At 42.9% G+C, this 16,236-nt stretch overlaps 3 protein-coding genes across 4 annotated transcripts; all 3 read left to right on the top strand.

Moving 5' to 3' along the window:
* Nucleotides 1-7,374: 7,374 nt before the first annotated feature.
* RB195_019066 (uncharacterized protein) lies at nucleotides 7,375-11,402 on the top strand (the record flags this gene model as incomplete). Of its 2 annotated transcripts, XM_064186756.1 has the most annotated exons (3): nucleotides 7,375-7,434; nucleotides 8,150-8,557; nucleotides 10,698-11,402. In XM_064186756.1, the coding sequence occupies 3 exons, from the start codon at nucleotides 7,375-7,377 to the stop codon at nucleotides 11,400-11,402; spliced, it is 1,173 nt and encodes a 390-aa protein (XP_064042637.1). The 2 variants fall into 2 exon arrangements, with proteins under 2 accessions (XP_064042637.1, XP_064042638.1); XM_064186757.1 differs by lacking the exons at nucleotides 7,375-7,434; nucleotides 8,150-8,557 and having other exon boundaries at nucleotides 10,689-11,402.
* RB195_019067 (uncharacterized protein) lies at nucleotides 9,407-9,733 on the top strand (the record flags this gene model as incomplete). The annotated part of the gene is made up of 1 exon (XM_064186758.1): nucleotides 9,407-9,733. The coding sequence occupies one exon, from the start codon at nucleotides 9,407-9,409 to the stop codon at nucleotides 9,731-9,733; it is 327 nt and encodes a 108-aa protein (XP_064042639.1).
* Nucleotides 11,403-12,149: 747 nt separating the features above from the next.
* On the top strand, nucleotides 12,150-14,562 carry RB195_019065 (uncharacterized protein; the record flags this gene model as incomplete). The annotated part of the gene is made up of 4 exons (XM_064186755.1): nucleotides 12,150-12,272; nucleotides 13,018-13,196; nucleotides 14,089-14,300; nucleotides 14,399-14,562. 4 exons carry the CDS (start codon nucleotides 12,150-12,152, stop codon nucleotides 14,560-14,562), a joined length of 678 nt encoding a protein of 225 aa, XP_064042636.1.
* Between the last annotated feature and the right edge of the window lie 1,674 nt (nucleotides 14,563-16,236).

Here is a 16,236-nt window from a genome sequence, read left to right as displayed (position 1 = left end):
TGTTCGCCACGATGACGAGTATTATCTGCAAGAATATATGTACAGCTAGTTGCGGCCTTCATTGTTGAACGAATTTATTTATTTCATGTGCAACACTCATAAAAGTTCCACTATTTGTATAGATGTAAGGGAATTCTACGTTCTGTGGTCGACATAAAACAGTTCTTTGCTCTTACTACTTACCCCATGCGGATACTGTGCAAGTTCACACTACCAGAGATTGTGATGAAGGCTAAAAAAATAGCTCTGTCGTCGTTGTTGTCATCTCCATGTTTGGAAGCACTCCTGGAAGAGCGTCAAACATCGTCCCCACAATTCCAGCCAGCAGACAAACACATCCTCTTATATGGCCATAAACGGAGAACATAAAGCGCTCACACTGTACCGTAAGAACTTGGAACAATGACACTGCACAGACGACAAACAGACAGTTCTGTCAAATTGTCCAAATTGTCATACAGACTGAACTTTCAGTCCCATCGCAAAAGGAAGGGAACGAGTAATAAGGGTTCGTTCCTAAATTTCGTATGTTCCATTACTGCATATAAAGTTGGTCATAACATTGCTGGCTGACCAAAAATAGTTGCTCATATTTTCTAGTCGAAGGCGATGTTGTCTGGGTGCGAAGTGGATCAGCTACAATCATTCGTATCATATCAAAAGTCTACAGATTTCAAAAAAGAATGTCTCCTTTTGTTTAGGCCCTACATGGCTGCACAAGACAGGAACTGAGGAGATAGAAAAAAATGACATTTGTACCATTCGTACCGCTGTCGTCAAAGTAGTTATTAGTGACCACCCGATCCCATAAGAAACGATTGCCCTTTGCAATAAGGTGGCAATTTCAATTTCATTTCAGAAAGTGGTTTTAAGGCAATCGCAAGTCCTCTCTTCTTGAAATCTCGGCATTGTGAACTGTATTTATAATCAGGTCATAAAACATAGTGCAGTTCCGTAAGCGGCTGCGCTAGAAGCGCGCTGGCCGAAGTAGCGGTTAGAATAAAGGTGCACCTACGAACCGCGAAGTGCAGCAACGAGTAGTGCTAGCAAAGGTCTAATCTCGATCCCAACTGCCACACTCCACCCAATCGCTGCGAGCGTCGGCACTTTCGCAGCTTCATTCGTTTTGATCCTGCTGAATGTACATATGTTTTCTTGCTGTACCAACAACGTTTGGTGAAAGTTTATTAGTGTCCTGACGTTCCGACAATATCGTCTTCATCAAAGGTCTGGAAATGTTCCGAGGTCTTTGATGCTACTCCCATCCCTTCTCCTCTTTCCCTCCAAAACCTCGATATTAATTGGAGCTTAGATGTGCAGTATCCTTAACTGCTGATTTCTGGTTAGTGTGAAGCAACTACACGTTGAACAATCTTCTAGGTGAAAAAGTGTTACGAAGGGCAGAAAGTCATAAGTAATTAATGATCATTTTTATTATTCATGGACGGATTCCTGAAAGAAAGTCTAATGCCTTCCTAGCAAGTTGTTATTTGTCGTGGCCTAATATCGTACACTTTTTTCAAATACATTTCCATCACGTCTCTGTTTCCATACCTGTGGCGTTCTTGTGGTGTCATCAAACATGCGCTTCTTTTACACCCAAATGTTCTTTGATAAATAGTCTGAGCATCCTTCCGATTCCTCCTATAGAAAGGGCACTGCACGCTGGCGTTCTATCTTGCAAATAACTCAGATCCTCAAATCTCCATTCTTAAAGGCATCACCCCACGAACCAGGGGTGGTACGGGTCTCTGGCGAGTAATGCCTATGCGGGTCGTGTGGGGAAGAGGGTGATTCCGTTCATCTCTCTCTGTATCAATGTAAACGGAACTCCGGAACTATTTCTTACGACTTTTCTTACGACATTCCATTACCAGTTGTCACTTGATGCTGTCGGTTTAGGCGTTCACGTGGGTGGTGCTTTAAGATCAAAACATTCCGAAATAGTTGAATGCATTAGAATTTTGAATGAATGATCGCAGTAAATAAAACTTATTCGACATCAATCAAGCAGTGGTTGGCTGCCTTATTTAAATGCTCAAGCAAAACTGTACTATGGCATTGCAAGTGTTAAATGGTATCATAAATAAAGCTTGAAAACATACTGGTAAAGGCAGGCCCGACCCATTCTATTGGCACGAAAAAGGAGTTGTTGCACTATGGTCAAAAGAGCCGAGAGATGGAGAACGAGAGGAATCACTAAAGCTAGATATAAGCGTAGCTACTTAAAAACGGTTAAACGAGATTGAAATCTAACACACAATCTCAAACTGCTAAAAAAGTGAAGATCCCAAGTAAAGAGGTAGAACTCCTCCTGTTTATCCGCATGACATCCGAATCCATGGTTGCTGAGGCACCTCTTTTGCGGGCAAAGATGTTGCAAGATGATGTTGTATTGGTGAACATCCCGAACAGGATCATGAAAGTGCCACTGGTTCGTAATAAACTCAACGATAGGCAGAGTATGTCGGAAAGTGTGTTGTTTGTCCATACAAGGCTGGAGATTGTATGAAGATCGGACTCATCTACCAAACACCACAAGAATGAAAAAAAAATGAGCGAGATGAGTTTGAAATAATTATTAGCGCACGGAACAGAAATATCTGTTAGGAAGGCATTGGAAGGATTCTGAAATCACATCAGATTTACATTAATGGATGAAAAAAAAAATGACCGCTTAACATTTGTTAATGACTTTATTCTATTTGTAGCACTCTTTCGACTATAGGGTTGCCCCATATGCAGTTCCTTAACACTATCCATACATCAATAGTTGTCGTACACCAATACAACATCATACACCAATACCCATCTGTGTAGTCGAACACACTGCGTGAGGTGCGAGTAACTTATGAGGGTGCATGTGGTAACAGGCTCTAATTATAGGACGGCGAAGAAGGCGTTCAATCGTGTTGACTACGAAAGACCAAATTTTAGAAGCTTTTCACATTGCGCCAGATGCCTTGAAGTCTTTCTCATCGTGCGCTATGCGGAATGTTTCTGAAGCCACAGCAATGGCTTCAGCCCTCTCATAAATTCAGAAAATCTCTGTGCCCGTTTGTTGCACTGCAGGACATTTCTACATAAAGCTGTGTGCGCTCTTCTGGAGCTGTACAAGATGCTTTTCTTTTTCTTCTCCTCTCATAGTTTCTTTCTTTATAGCTCAAACTTGGTATGGCAAAGATAATGACCGTCATAGTCGCCACTGATTCGCATTTTCTCAACGGTATCCGTCCCATGCTAGAAAAAAAGCTTGAAAGCTAGAACGTTCTGTGTTCACATTAATATTGACAAGGGCACATTTCAAATCAGTTTATCAAATTTCCTACTCTCACATTTTTCAAGGACGAGTTTCTTAGCGTCATCAGCGACAATCAGTGTTAAAATCTCTTTGACTTATTTCTGCAACTCCGATGATTTCACAGTTGAACTTCTTGCATCATCAGATCTTCAACCGGAATTTACTTGACTCCATCGTATAAGCCTCGCATGAGCAGATGGTCTATTACCAATGATCGCAGGCCTATGCAAATGAGGAAACAAACTTGCGACTTGTTTTGCTAAGTTGGCGGCGAATCTTTGCAGCACTCTTTACTCCTGCTTTCTGAGTAGGCAAAGTAAATTTCTCCACTATGGACTCCATTCATGCGAAGATCAGGTCTGAGTTCAGCCAAGCTGGAGAAATTTACTTCGTATAATCGGAAGCCAATAATAAAGAGTACTGCAAACATCCACTACCATGTTAGGAAAACGAGTCGCAAGTTAGTTTTCTCACTTATATAGTTATGCGATTATTAAAGGCATCACCCCACGAATTTGAGGTGGTGCAGATTTCAGGTGGAGTATTCTTATACGGGATCGTAGGTTATGGAGAGAAGGGTGATTCCGTCCATTTCTTCTTAATTGCCGTAAAAACGGCCCGGAAGATGTGCAAGGCTAGCGCGCTCCAGTCGAACTCCTTGTAGAAAATAGTGCGCCAGAACATCCGAAGCCGTATCTTCTGGGCCGTTTTTTACAATCAGGAAGGAATGGACGGAGTTACCTCCTTTGCATAACCTACGATCTCGCATACGAATACTCCACCTGAAATCTGCACCAGCTCAGATTCGTGGAGTGATGCCTTTAATACTGGAACCAGAGCACTTCAAATCAATGTTATGATCCCGATCGTGTACTGTACCAAGAAACATACAGGTAACGCAGCTTAATTTGCATTGTATATAAGGAGCAGTTTTCGCAGCTTCAGTACACTTCTTCTATCCCTAAAAAAAAAATTAAAAGGGAGGGGGGAAAAAAGGGGTTAAAAAAGAAAAATTTCTTCCAAAAGTTTATTTTCGAAGACTTTGATATGAAAATGAATATTTGGACAAAATAATTTGCGTGAGTGCACGAAAGGTGAAGGCAACCTTAAATAGTTCTTATCTCAGCGTGAAGAGGGCTTGAAGGTAAACCAAGAACGAAAACCAGAAAAGGTGCAATGTACAAATACAGCGGTATAAAAATAGCACCAAAAAAGGCGTAAAACTATCGTAAGGGGTAGAAGCGAGCTCCGAGGAGCTTGTTGTGCTCGGTGGAGAACACAAATGAACCCCTCATCATTCGATTTGCTGCCACTCCTGAAACGTGTAAGCCGGCTCTGCCCCAATATAACATACTTCGGCAAGAAAGAGTGTAGTATGAACAGAGCAAAATAAGTTACGGTGGAGCAAATTATTTGTTCCTGCGCGTTTCGCAAACTATTTCATCAATATTTAGTCAGTTGACTGCGCTTGCGTTAGTTGAGCTGACTTGCTCGAGAAACATGTGCGAAGCCACTCACTTCGCACTCTGCGATCCACTTAGCGTCTGGATGACTGGTCGTCGGTCGATGACTCAACTATCTTTTCGGCCAGTAGAACTTGGCTCGCAAGGTTCACTACGGGCATTGGCTTGAATCACGCTGATCAGAACTCTCTCATGTTACTTACATAGAAAGCTTGATTTCATATATAGTTTCAAGCTTGGTTTTATGTCCAGGTTTCTTGGATACCGCTGCATTTTTCAAAACTCTTTCATGAAGAGTGATGTGATGACATGAAATAACGAGATCATCATCATCACACTGTTAGTGATAAGGTTCTTCTGTTAGATAATGTAATCTGTTGGCTGTGTGCTTGAATGTGCAGCAAAACGCCAAGAAGCAGTGAGATGGATCCAACGACGTCAGATCGGTGTGGCTGCAGAAAGCGATAGAATGAGATAGGACGGGCACCACAGCTTTGGATTGGTGCAACGGCGCCAGAAATTGGAATCACCGGATTATTATGACACGCGCTGCGCAGTACTTCGGTGTGGTTTTTGTTATGAAGTGGGTGAAATATTGTGAACGGTTTATGGCCGCGAACAAGTGCGTGGACCGTAATGTAGACTTCCGCATGTCTAGTCGCCTATAACTACCTTCCTGTCATCTCATTTCCGCACCCTACGTTAATTACTGAGTAGAAAGATGAAAGCGTTGTTTAGAACTTCGAAATGCTTTCAAATAGCTGAGATATCGAACGAATATGGATGTGAAATCAAATTTGATTATATGTCTCATGATGTACTAAATTCAGAGATATAGCAAAATGACTACGAGAAAATATGGATGAAAGCTTCCGTGAGTGCGTATGCTTCCAAAAACAAGAGCGAAAAAGCATTTTTTGAAAGAACAACTCTAAAGATTTTTAATCTATGGCAAAAATCTACGGGAAGTTCTCCTGCTTCGAATTTTTAGTGATAAATGAAAACGCACGAAAGCTAAAGCCAAACTACAGTCTCTTTCTAGTGTTTCGCTTCGGATGTTCAGACTGGTGATGAGTATTTTATTTTTAATATTTAATAAATTTATATTTTTTAAAACAATTTCTCTCTCTCATTCCCCCACTACCTCAACCCTACCCTAAACTCCCCCTCCAATTTTTTTAATTTTTTATTTTATTTTTTTTTTTTACCCAATTCCCTTTTCTCCCCCTCCCCTCCCCCCCTTTCCTTCCTCTTTTCTATTTTTTTTTCTTTTTTTTTTTTTTTTTCTCTTTAAAAAAAAAATAAATAAATAGAAAATTTTCCCTCTCTTTTTCCTTTTTTTTTTTTTTTAATTTTAAATTAAAAATTTTTTTTTTTTTTTTTTCTCCACAAAAAAAGAAACACCCACTTTTTGGGGGGGGGCCCCCCCCCCTTTTTTTTTTCCTCCCCCACCCCTTCCCCCCCCCCCCCCACCAAGAAGGCACCTGAGGAAGGGGGGCCCCTTTTATAAAAGAGACTCTTGCTCCTTTTGATGTAGTTGTAGATTTCATTTGTAACAGTTTAGGGTGTAGAATGTTATGATCCCGATCGTGTACTGTACCAAGAAACATACAGGTAACGCAGCTTAATTTGCATTGTATATAAGGAGCAGTTTTCGCAGCTTCAGTACACTTCTTCTATCCCTTTCTTAGGTTTTAGCATTTGGTTCTAAATTAAAAATGGAAGTTTAATTACCCAATTTCGAACAATTTCGAATACTAACCGGACACTGAACCACCAAACGCATATAGCGCAACGGGCTGAGCAATTAAGGGCGAGGTAAGGATCGGTTAAGGAGGAAGCCGCCGGTAGCCCGATCAAGCAGCAAGGTGCCAGTGGACGCGGTCAAGTACGAACTGTAGGCGAACACACTCACTGTTCGTTGCTCTACGTTTTCCTGGAGAAGTCAAAAAGGAGTAAAGGAAATCAGTCCAAAATTCTCTCCTTTTTTGCGCGAGGTACTATCTGCCCATTTGGAAGGTTTGATGTGCCAATTAACTAAGTTACTGCGCCCTAACGGACTAACATGACCACTCTGTTAATTACGCAAGGACTACTAGCTAGTCTCCGCTGTAGTGTACGAACACAAGGACTTAGAGATATGGAAGCTGCAACCCCCGTCTTAGTAAAATGGACGTAGGATGTGAGAACGAAGTATTTGAGGATTCGAAAAGACGAGGCAGTACTGGATTCTGAAACAGCTAGTGTGGATAAGGCTCCTGAACGCTACAGCAGTTGATAGTATAGATACCCGATACCCCGTCAGTGGACGGAATACTGAAAAGTCAGTATTACTGTGAAAAAGGGTGCCGCCATGCTAGACAAAGGACGCATAACACTAACGCCGATGGATCGCCTTCTAGAGAGCGCTACTCAGTTGGAGATAGCGCCAATCCCTATTCCGAAGTTCATTGGACATGTGGGGATGGGATGCGTTCTGGAAGACCTGTGAACACCCCGTGGATTCTTGTGAGCAAGACGACATGTACAAAATGAACTATCTTTTCGACGCACTCCACGGCCTGGAAATCCACAAAGAAGCGTTATTGACCTGCTGGTACGCAGATTGCAATGACCCCGAGCACAAAGCTATCGCTTGGAACACCAGGAAAAGCTTTGGGAAGAGCTGTTGTAAGTAGTAGCTCAACTCCAGCTCAAGAGAGAAAATGTCGAAAACAGTTTCAATGTCAACTGCTTGGGAAATTTACTGAAGGAGTACAGCGCCATGTCCTACGAATGAAGGAGAATCAGACAACAAATAGCGTGTGGGATACAAACACACTTGATTGTGCAAGAAACTACATAGAGGAGAATAGTCAACCAGATTGAAAAAGGCGTGATCAGAAATTGGGTTGAGGCTTCACAGCAGACAAGGAGAATCAACGTACTGGTGCAAGGCTTTGGAACGTCAATATTCCTCTTCCTGCTGTGGAAACGTACATCATGCGCCCAAGGAACATAGAAGTAGCTGCGCGAAAACTTACCTTCATGCACAGGAAAAACCTATGCATTAGCTGTAGTGTAAAGGAGCACTGGGGCGTTCAGTGTAATGGAGGATCTTGTAGAGTGTGTAAGCAACATGGCCATCACGCTTCATTTTTCCCATTTTTTCTTTCTCAGACATGAAAGCCCATCGTTTCTCAACAACCTAGGAAACCAGTTATTTTTTCGAACAAAGCTACGTCGAAACGCACCACACAAAAATCTGTGAAATCACACAGGGTGAACACTGCCGTGTCGTGATCGGACAAACTACTGTAGAAGACAGAAGGCAGTGCCAGACGCAGCTGCTTTCGTCAACGCTCACAAAAACATAACCAATATTCACATTGGTGGCCAAGCGTAGATTCTGAATCCAAGGAAACCTGCATTGGAACCAATCCACGTCTTGCTTGATACTGGAGCGGATCGCTCATTCATCAGAAGCGAATTGACAAGTCCCCTTGAGCTACAGGACCTCAAAGCGATTGAGATGAGCATCAACACATTTGAATCCAAACAGCCGCTACCGCAAACATGTGGGATCGCTCAGCTTCAACTTTATCGGACAAATCAGAAACACCTCACAAGATATTTGTCACCAAAATCGACCCTGTCACGGAACCAATGGTACGGCACAGCCGAGGGCGAACGGTTCCTGTTTGTCAACAACATTTATCTCTCTATCACTTTCGATGCTAAGAACATTAAGCCACCGGTTCTATTCGGGTGCGCAGACCTCTACGAATTCCTTGATGGAGGATTTGCAGTACAGGTAACCCTTCCATCATGGACTGACACTCAATCCATCCAAACTGGGGTATCTCGTGTCAGGGTGTGACAATAGCCAATACCACTACGAGGAAATGTAGACTGAGCCAAACATCAACATCGGCTCCTCATGTGCCAACGAAGACATTCAATCATAAGATCTTTGCAATTCACGGGTAGATTTTGCACAGTTGAAGCAACAGGGGCAAGCAACACTTGCCAACGATGAGGTAAACTGTACAACGATACCATTATAAGCCAACTCGAACAAGAGATTGTTGAGGAAGTTGTCGAAGACACCTCCGAAAAAGGGCCGACCCATCCACTATCCATGACACCACGCCGTTATAGCCGTTATAGAGCAAAGCAAACACTAACCTCAGGGTAGTTTTTGACGCTTCAGCACATCTTAGAGGACAACCATAGCTGAACGACGTTCTCTACCGAGGAACAGTCATCCTACCAAAGATTTGTGGCATCCCACTTCGATTCACAACTGGAAGTCTTGCAATCATCAGTGATGTTGAAAAGGCATCCTTTCAAATTCGGCTCTATCCCGAAGACAGGGATGCCACATGACAAGACTCCTTTGTGTGCGCGATTTCACGCACCCTTTGACACTAACCGATGTGACATCGACCGCGTTACAAGAATGACATTTGAACTAAATTGCTCACGTTCCCTTCTTGCTGGAACAAACAAATATCACTTCTGAACATGTGTGAGGAACTCGAAGCTAGCAAAGGAAATAACAAGCGATACCTATGTGGACAAAGTCACGATCACTACATCATCGACGGAAGACGCACTACAACTCTACCCCGACTCAAGGCACCTGTTTAGTGACCTAAACATGAACCTACGAGAGATTCGTTCAAATCACGATCTACTCAATGCGCAGTTCGCCTCAATGGACTGCAGCGATAATGCTCTTCAAGAGGTGCTCGGAGTGTTGTGGCACACTCCGAGCACCTTTCAAGGAACATTATCACTGCGGTCCGTTGAGGCGCACACCTTAGAAGGTCAGCTTCTTCTAAAGTACCAGTATCGATCTCTAGCAGCTGTACTGACGAAGAGATCTATCCCCGAGAGCACGCTGCTTCAATACACGACACGCTGGGGTGCTTACACCTCTAACATTATGAGGAAAGCAGTTCTCACAACAACTGTGGGCCCTTGACTACGGATTGAATATGCCACTGATAACGGATTATCAACAAGCATGGAGCCAAATTGATGATGATGCCAATTGATTCGAAATTGCACTTCCGCGGAAACTAGAACAGAACAGAGGCAGTGTTTTCTCTGTACGAAAATGCAAACGCAAATGAAATGAGCTCCTATGAACACCTCTTTTCTGAAGCTGGAGTTGTCTTCTTGCTAAAAAGTCAAACTATCATCATTGAAGGACAACCCAACGATTTCAAAATATGAACTTTAAGCGATGACAATGAGATTATCCCTTTCGGGTTACAACGCAGTCTGTCAACACATCAACATATCGCAATTGTGTATATTCTCCAACTCAAAAAAAAGCACTTAGCTGAATTAAAGCACCAACTTCGGAAAAATCAGCTGGGATGCTGTTAAAGTGAGTCAAAAACCGAAGAGCTGAAATCAGAACAATATTTGACGCATTTCGCACACCTGTTCTTATTGTATTCGCACCGTCGTCAGGCAATCCAGCAGATTGTACTACAAGGGAACTTGTAATACAATCTGCTGGTTGTGTACTACTTTCTTAAGCTGAACCAAGATTGTTATTGATCTTTATTCTGGCTAACGTTTCGGCGTCGTCGCCTTCTTTTTTCGCTGTCTGGGCAATACTATAGGCAGATTAGAGGCTTGGCCATGGGGAAAAAGACTTGCGCCTACATTAGCCGTTGCTTTCATGTCTAAAGTGGAAAAACCCCTACTGGAACGCAAACCTTTATTGTTCTGCCGATACGTAGATGATTGTTGCATTGTATGTCCAACACAAGCTGAAATGGACACTTGCTTCGATCTCTTAAATAAACAATCAAACTTAAATAAATTGGAAAACAAAATGGTATCGAAAACCAAGTTGTAAAAACATTCTGATTCACTACCAATCGGCGCACCCTTGGAGAACCAAAAAGTCAGTCATTGAAAATATGTTTAAGACAGCGGCAACGGTTTCATCTGAGGAGCAAGGGAACATTGCCTCCATAAACATGGCTAACCGCATTGCTCAGTCCAATGGGTACCTAGCAAAGGTCTCTCATTCAAATCGGAGCCATGCAACTGAACGGCCGTGCCACAGGGTCCCTGTGGCAACAAAAATCCCTTTCTGCCTTCCTTTTACTTCGGATGACATGAGCAATGCAGTGCGAGCAAGCTTACGACAGGCGGGTCTGCAAGACTCAGTCAGAGTAGTGGACATACCACCTGCAAACCTGAAGCAGCAGCTAGTCCGCAATTGCGCATATGACAGACTTTGTGAGACACCGAATTGCATCGTTTGTCCGAACGGGAGGCAGGGTGATTGCGTGGTATCGGGGGTTATCTACCTAATCACCTGTCAGTTATGTGGGGCTGAGTACATTGGCGAAATAGGAAGATCACTATGTATCCGCGTCAAGGAGCACCTAGACGGGCTCGTAAAATCAAAAACATCATCCCCTTTAGGTGCTCATCGCAGACAGTGTCATGACAACACCCCTTTCAAGATAGCTGTCACTATCTTAGCACGCGAATCGGACGTTCTAGCGCGAAAAACATTGGAAGCGTTTTACATCACGACCAAAAGTCCTATCATGAATCGTAAAGAAGAATGCATCGCTGTGACCAACGAGCTGGCGCCATATAAGGACCTTTGCGGGTTTTGACCTACGGGGTCAGAGGCGGGGGCATCGTTACTAGTTAATACTAGCGGTGCAACTCTCACAACTGGTGGTCCGCTAACATCACGATTTAGTGACTATCAAGGTGAGCGCTGGTCTGCTTTTATGACGTTGCTTTTAAATAATCTGTTTGCTAAATCATACCTTGTGGGAAGACGAGGCGTTTGAGAGAGTAGATTACACGTGTCTTTGATTTTTCCAGGCTCTAAAAAAGGCGACGACGCCGAAACGTTAGCCAGAATAAAGATCAATAACAATCTTGGTTCAGCTTAAGAAAGTAGTACACAATCAAACTCTACGATGCCAAGATTCAAAGAAGGTCGAACTTGGAACTTACAATCTGCTGGATTGCAAGCTTGTGAAGGTTCGGAGTTCCTAAAATATCCTCTCACCAAGGAGTTCTGTCTCTTTACACTCTCATTGGAATCGTATAAAGATCAGACGTGCACAGCACCAATAATTACGAAATCCATAGCAATCTTTTTTCGACAAGAACAGGAACAATAATTGGTCTTTGTCGAGAAAAAAAGGCACACTGGTACATACTCTGCGCTTCATCGATCAACCTTATCTGAAACAGGTGACAAGGACTTGCGAGGATGGAAATCAACATTTCGGAAGTCAATAACATATCATCAGAGCCGTATATCACAGTCACGAAAAGCGAAACGGTTTTGCATCATCAGCAGAGAACCCATTTCGCACCACTGAAACAGCTAAATGTACAGTCCAATGAAATTGGAGTACTGCGGTGTCAAGGTCAAGGTCACTGCAGTGCAGCCCACACCATTGCCAACGTCAGGCAACTTTTCGGATCCCGATGCTACGGCAACTGGTCACGAAAATCGTGCGACCGTGGGTCCAATGTCAGCCGCTAAACAACCTCCCACTCAATAATCCTGAAATGACTGACCTACTAAAGCTGGCGCGTGCAGCGAACACGCCCGTTTGAGCATGTAGGAACTGACTGTTTTGGTACAACGTTGGCGAAGCACTAGAGTCAGCAAAAGTTCAACATATTTTTTATTTTTTTACTTTTATTATTTTATTATTTTTTTACCTAGGTTCATGGGTCGAACATCTGCTTCACGCACTGCATAGATTCTTTGCTAGAAAAGATGTCCCACCGAGCGCAACATCGGACAACGGACAATCCTTCCTATTCGGAGAACAAGTGTTCCATGAGATGAGGTCTTTCTCGTAATCAGCAATGTCTCGTTTTCAACCGTAATGTCCGGAAAGGATAGAGAACAGTAACCTTCTATGCTCCATAGCAGGAAGCCTTTTTAATCTGTGAAGCACTTCCTGTAGGAAGTCATCAAGGGAGAAGTCGTTCCTGTAGAGACACTTGAAACTCTTTTGATCGAAGTGGAAGGAAAAGTCAACAAAAAACCGTCGACATAACAAAACATTCACAGGATGTGCTATCCTCAGACCCATCGACTTCATCCAGCGGATGTGATATTAGGATATCCTTTAGAATTAATTGCTTGAGATCTTGATGATGTGAGCTACCGTCCGGCAGACGAAGCAGTCCAGCTAAAAAAGAGGAAACGAGCTGAAGGAGCTCTCAAAGTCAAAATCAGTCATTAGTTGACAGAGCGATTTCGGAGGATTTGGAGAGGTCCATATTACCGCAGTCTACGAGAAGCACACAATCTCTCCATGGACACTAAAAGAAGTTCAGCCCTTCCGCCAGCTATTAGAATTGTTGCTGAGTTGTGCTGATCGCAGATTCAATCATGCCTCGAAACGTATGGAGGCTGGTAAGAATCCTTGGTCTGTCCCGTTCAGAAACTGGAAAAAGAGAAGAAGAAACAATGAAGTGTCATACGCAGACAAATCAATCATCTTATTTCACTGGATTTGGAAGATACACTTGATGAACTCTTCTAATGAGGAAGCACTTTGAGACGGCGGGTCCTTAACGAAGCCGAAGAGCAGACAAGACTCCACCTCAATATAATCTTAGTCGACGTAAACATGTGAATTACAATGAGACCCCAACACAAGCCTTTCAGGCTTACCCGGCAAGCACGAGAAAGCGTTTTAGGCTTACTCGGAAAGTGTTCCAGAAGTCTAGACGAAAAGTGTTCCACTCAGATTCTTCGCGACTTGTCCCACAATACTCATGCTTATGCTACAGTAGCATAAGCATGAGTATTGTGAGATATACACTTTCTACAGTAGCAGGAGGACAGATGCAGTGCATCCCAGGGGCGTTTTGATCATCAGTCGGAATGTTGAACGGTACGAACTCTGCGCAGAAGGCAACTGTGGTGCGTCAGAACATCTTCAAGGGAGCGTGAAGATCCTATTCCCACCTGAGATTCTCTCGCACAAGCTCAAGCTGCTTGATGGCCAAAACCTAACGGTGTTCGAAACGAGCTGCTTTCCTGTATCCTTTTGCGATCAGGTTCGGTGTTGGTTCTGCACCGCTAACATGTTCAACCGGAATGCTCATATCGAGCCGCCATCCCTCTAGTTGCCAGAATCCCCTCACCACCCTCCTGTACGTGCTGTGCTACGTTCCGATGGTAGTCGCAAAAATTTGTCCTATCGTTCGTAAAAGAACATAGACACTTTCGATATCTCAACCAAGAACAGATGAACTGCTGGAGCTCTGTTGAAAAAAATCTAGAGCAAGCCGGTCGGATCCTACACAATGCAGCGAGCAACGTCGACCAGCCCGCTCCCGCTATAACGATAGCTCCGGTCCGGAGGCAACCGAGCACCTTGAAGAGCTAATCAAAGCCTGTCATGCGGAAAATATGAGGAGGAGCAAAGTGACCGAAACGAAACCCGACACACTTGATAAAGCTGGAGGTGTTTGCGATACGTCTCGCCCAGCTGGAGAAGGACATAAAAAAGAAAATAAACACAGTTAGCTCTGGAGAAAGTCAAGAGGTTAATGATAGCCACTGGAACGAGCTTCATGACGACCATCACGATTAAAAGAAGCTTGAGATACCACGCTTGAGGTGAACAGGATGACAATGAGTGGCAGAAAGAAGGAGGCAGGATCGGTTTCACTAAAAGGGACGAACTAAAGGAAAAGAGGACAGTTGAAGGAATCAAGACTGGAGTAAGAAATGGGGAACCTGCAGCTGAGGTTAAAACGTGGAACAACCGGGATAAATTGTAACCATGAGAATCGTCGCCATAGAACAAGAAGCCACACTCAACACAAACCCAGAAAGAGACATGCGAGGAGCTCGAGTTCCGAACATAGCAGAGGCCGCTAAATAATGTGAGATGGGAACAGGTGACGAGACAAGGTTTGGCAAGGGTTTCGAAGCCCAGCAACGCCTTCGGACCGTGCATAGAGGAAAGCAGAAGGCTGAGCAATGGAGGCGGAAGCTGGCAATCATCGTATCCCTGGAAGTATAGTCTCTTGCTCTATTTACTGTAGTTATGTTTATTTGTAACAGCTTAGGCTCTACATTTGCTATCTTCCCGATCGCATGATCTAATAGGAAACAGTTTACGCCACCTACTTCGCATTGTATATAAGGAGCACGTTTCAGAGCTAGAGTACACTTCACTTGTCCCTTTCTTAGGTTTTAGCATTTAGTTCTGAATTAGGAATAAAGGTTTAATTACCTAAGTTCCAATACATGCTGAACCACCACTAAACGCATACACTCTGCTTGATCTTATAAAATAAGGTGTGGTCTGTTTTGAACGTTTCTTTCCATTTATGTGGAAGTTTCAAGATCAATCATGTAATAAAATTTCGCATTCATTTTTTGTCGTGTTTAATTTGAGATTGTGAAAATCGTCACATGTTTACTCTGCAACCAAATTTGAACATGTCATTGTTACTCTCGAATATGTCATATCAGAATACCTGCAGAAAAAGTAAGAAAAGGTAATGGCTAGGAGAGAATCATAAATAACTTATTTCTAACTTATTTCTTACTTTAACTAACTTATTTCTTACTTAAAATAGCTATTATAATTTTTCCAGGAGTAAATTTGTTGACCGCAATCAACTGGATTTGTCAGGAGCAAAGTTCTTTTTTGAATGAACTTAGGAAAAAAAAAACAGGACCTCCTCTTGAGGTTACATTTACGGAGAATATTCGTTGAACATTCAACTATGGGATCTTCAGAGGGATCAATCAGTGCGGTTTCATCAGTTGACAGGAAACCATATCCAAAGTTTACAACAACAGGAACATTTGTTTTGTTTGTGGTTCAGTTTTCAGGACCATGGAAGCGTGATAAATTCCGCACCTCTTTTGTTGTTGGAGCATGAATAAAGCTTGAAGGAGCTTCTAGTAAAGTTCTTTCTAAAATTCCCCAAGCGAATTATTATATTTCGTTCTGTTTTGCGAACTTTTGAAGGAACTGGTTGCAGAAATTCCAATACTTTTATTTCTGATGTCCTTGGATAAATGAAAAAGCAACACAGAAATTATAAGGGCGTGTTGTTTAAGGGAAATATGTTAGATTTTGTTCTTACGTATTTCGCAAACGATAAGGATTATACTAGCCTTTGACATCGAAAGCTGAAGATCTATCACTTATCGCTTTCCACTTTGAGCTACGAGTCTGCTCATAAATATCCTTCAGTTTTAGGCCGATGCATGACAATAAACCGTAGCGAAAACCGCTCTTCTACCACTTATTCATTCAGAAAAGCAGGAATTAACATCCTTGTATGTTCAGCACCTAATCATCATCGGGTCAGTTGTTCATATAATGACTCAGACTACCTGTACGTGCATTCATCTCCTCACACTCGAATTGTATGCAATTAATGGAAGACCAAAAAAAATGAGGACTGCACGAACAACATGGTGTACTTGGTGAA

This window comes from Necator americanus, chromosome II (assembly GCF_031761385.1).
Source record: "Necator americanus strain Aroian chromosome II, whole genome shotgun sequence".
Lineage (NCBI taxonomy): Eukaryota > Metazoa > Nematoda > Chromadorea > Rhabditida > Ancylostomatidae > Necator > Necator americanus.
This window is presented reverse-complemented; position numbering and strand designations above follow the sequence as displayed.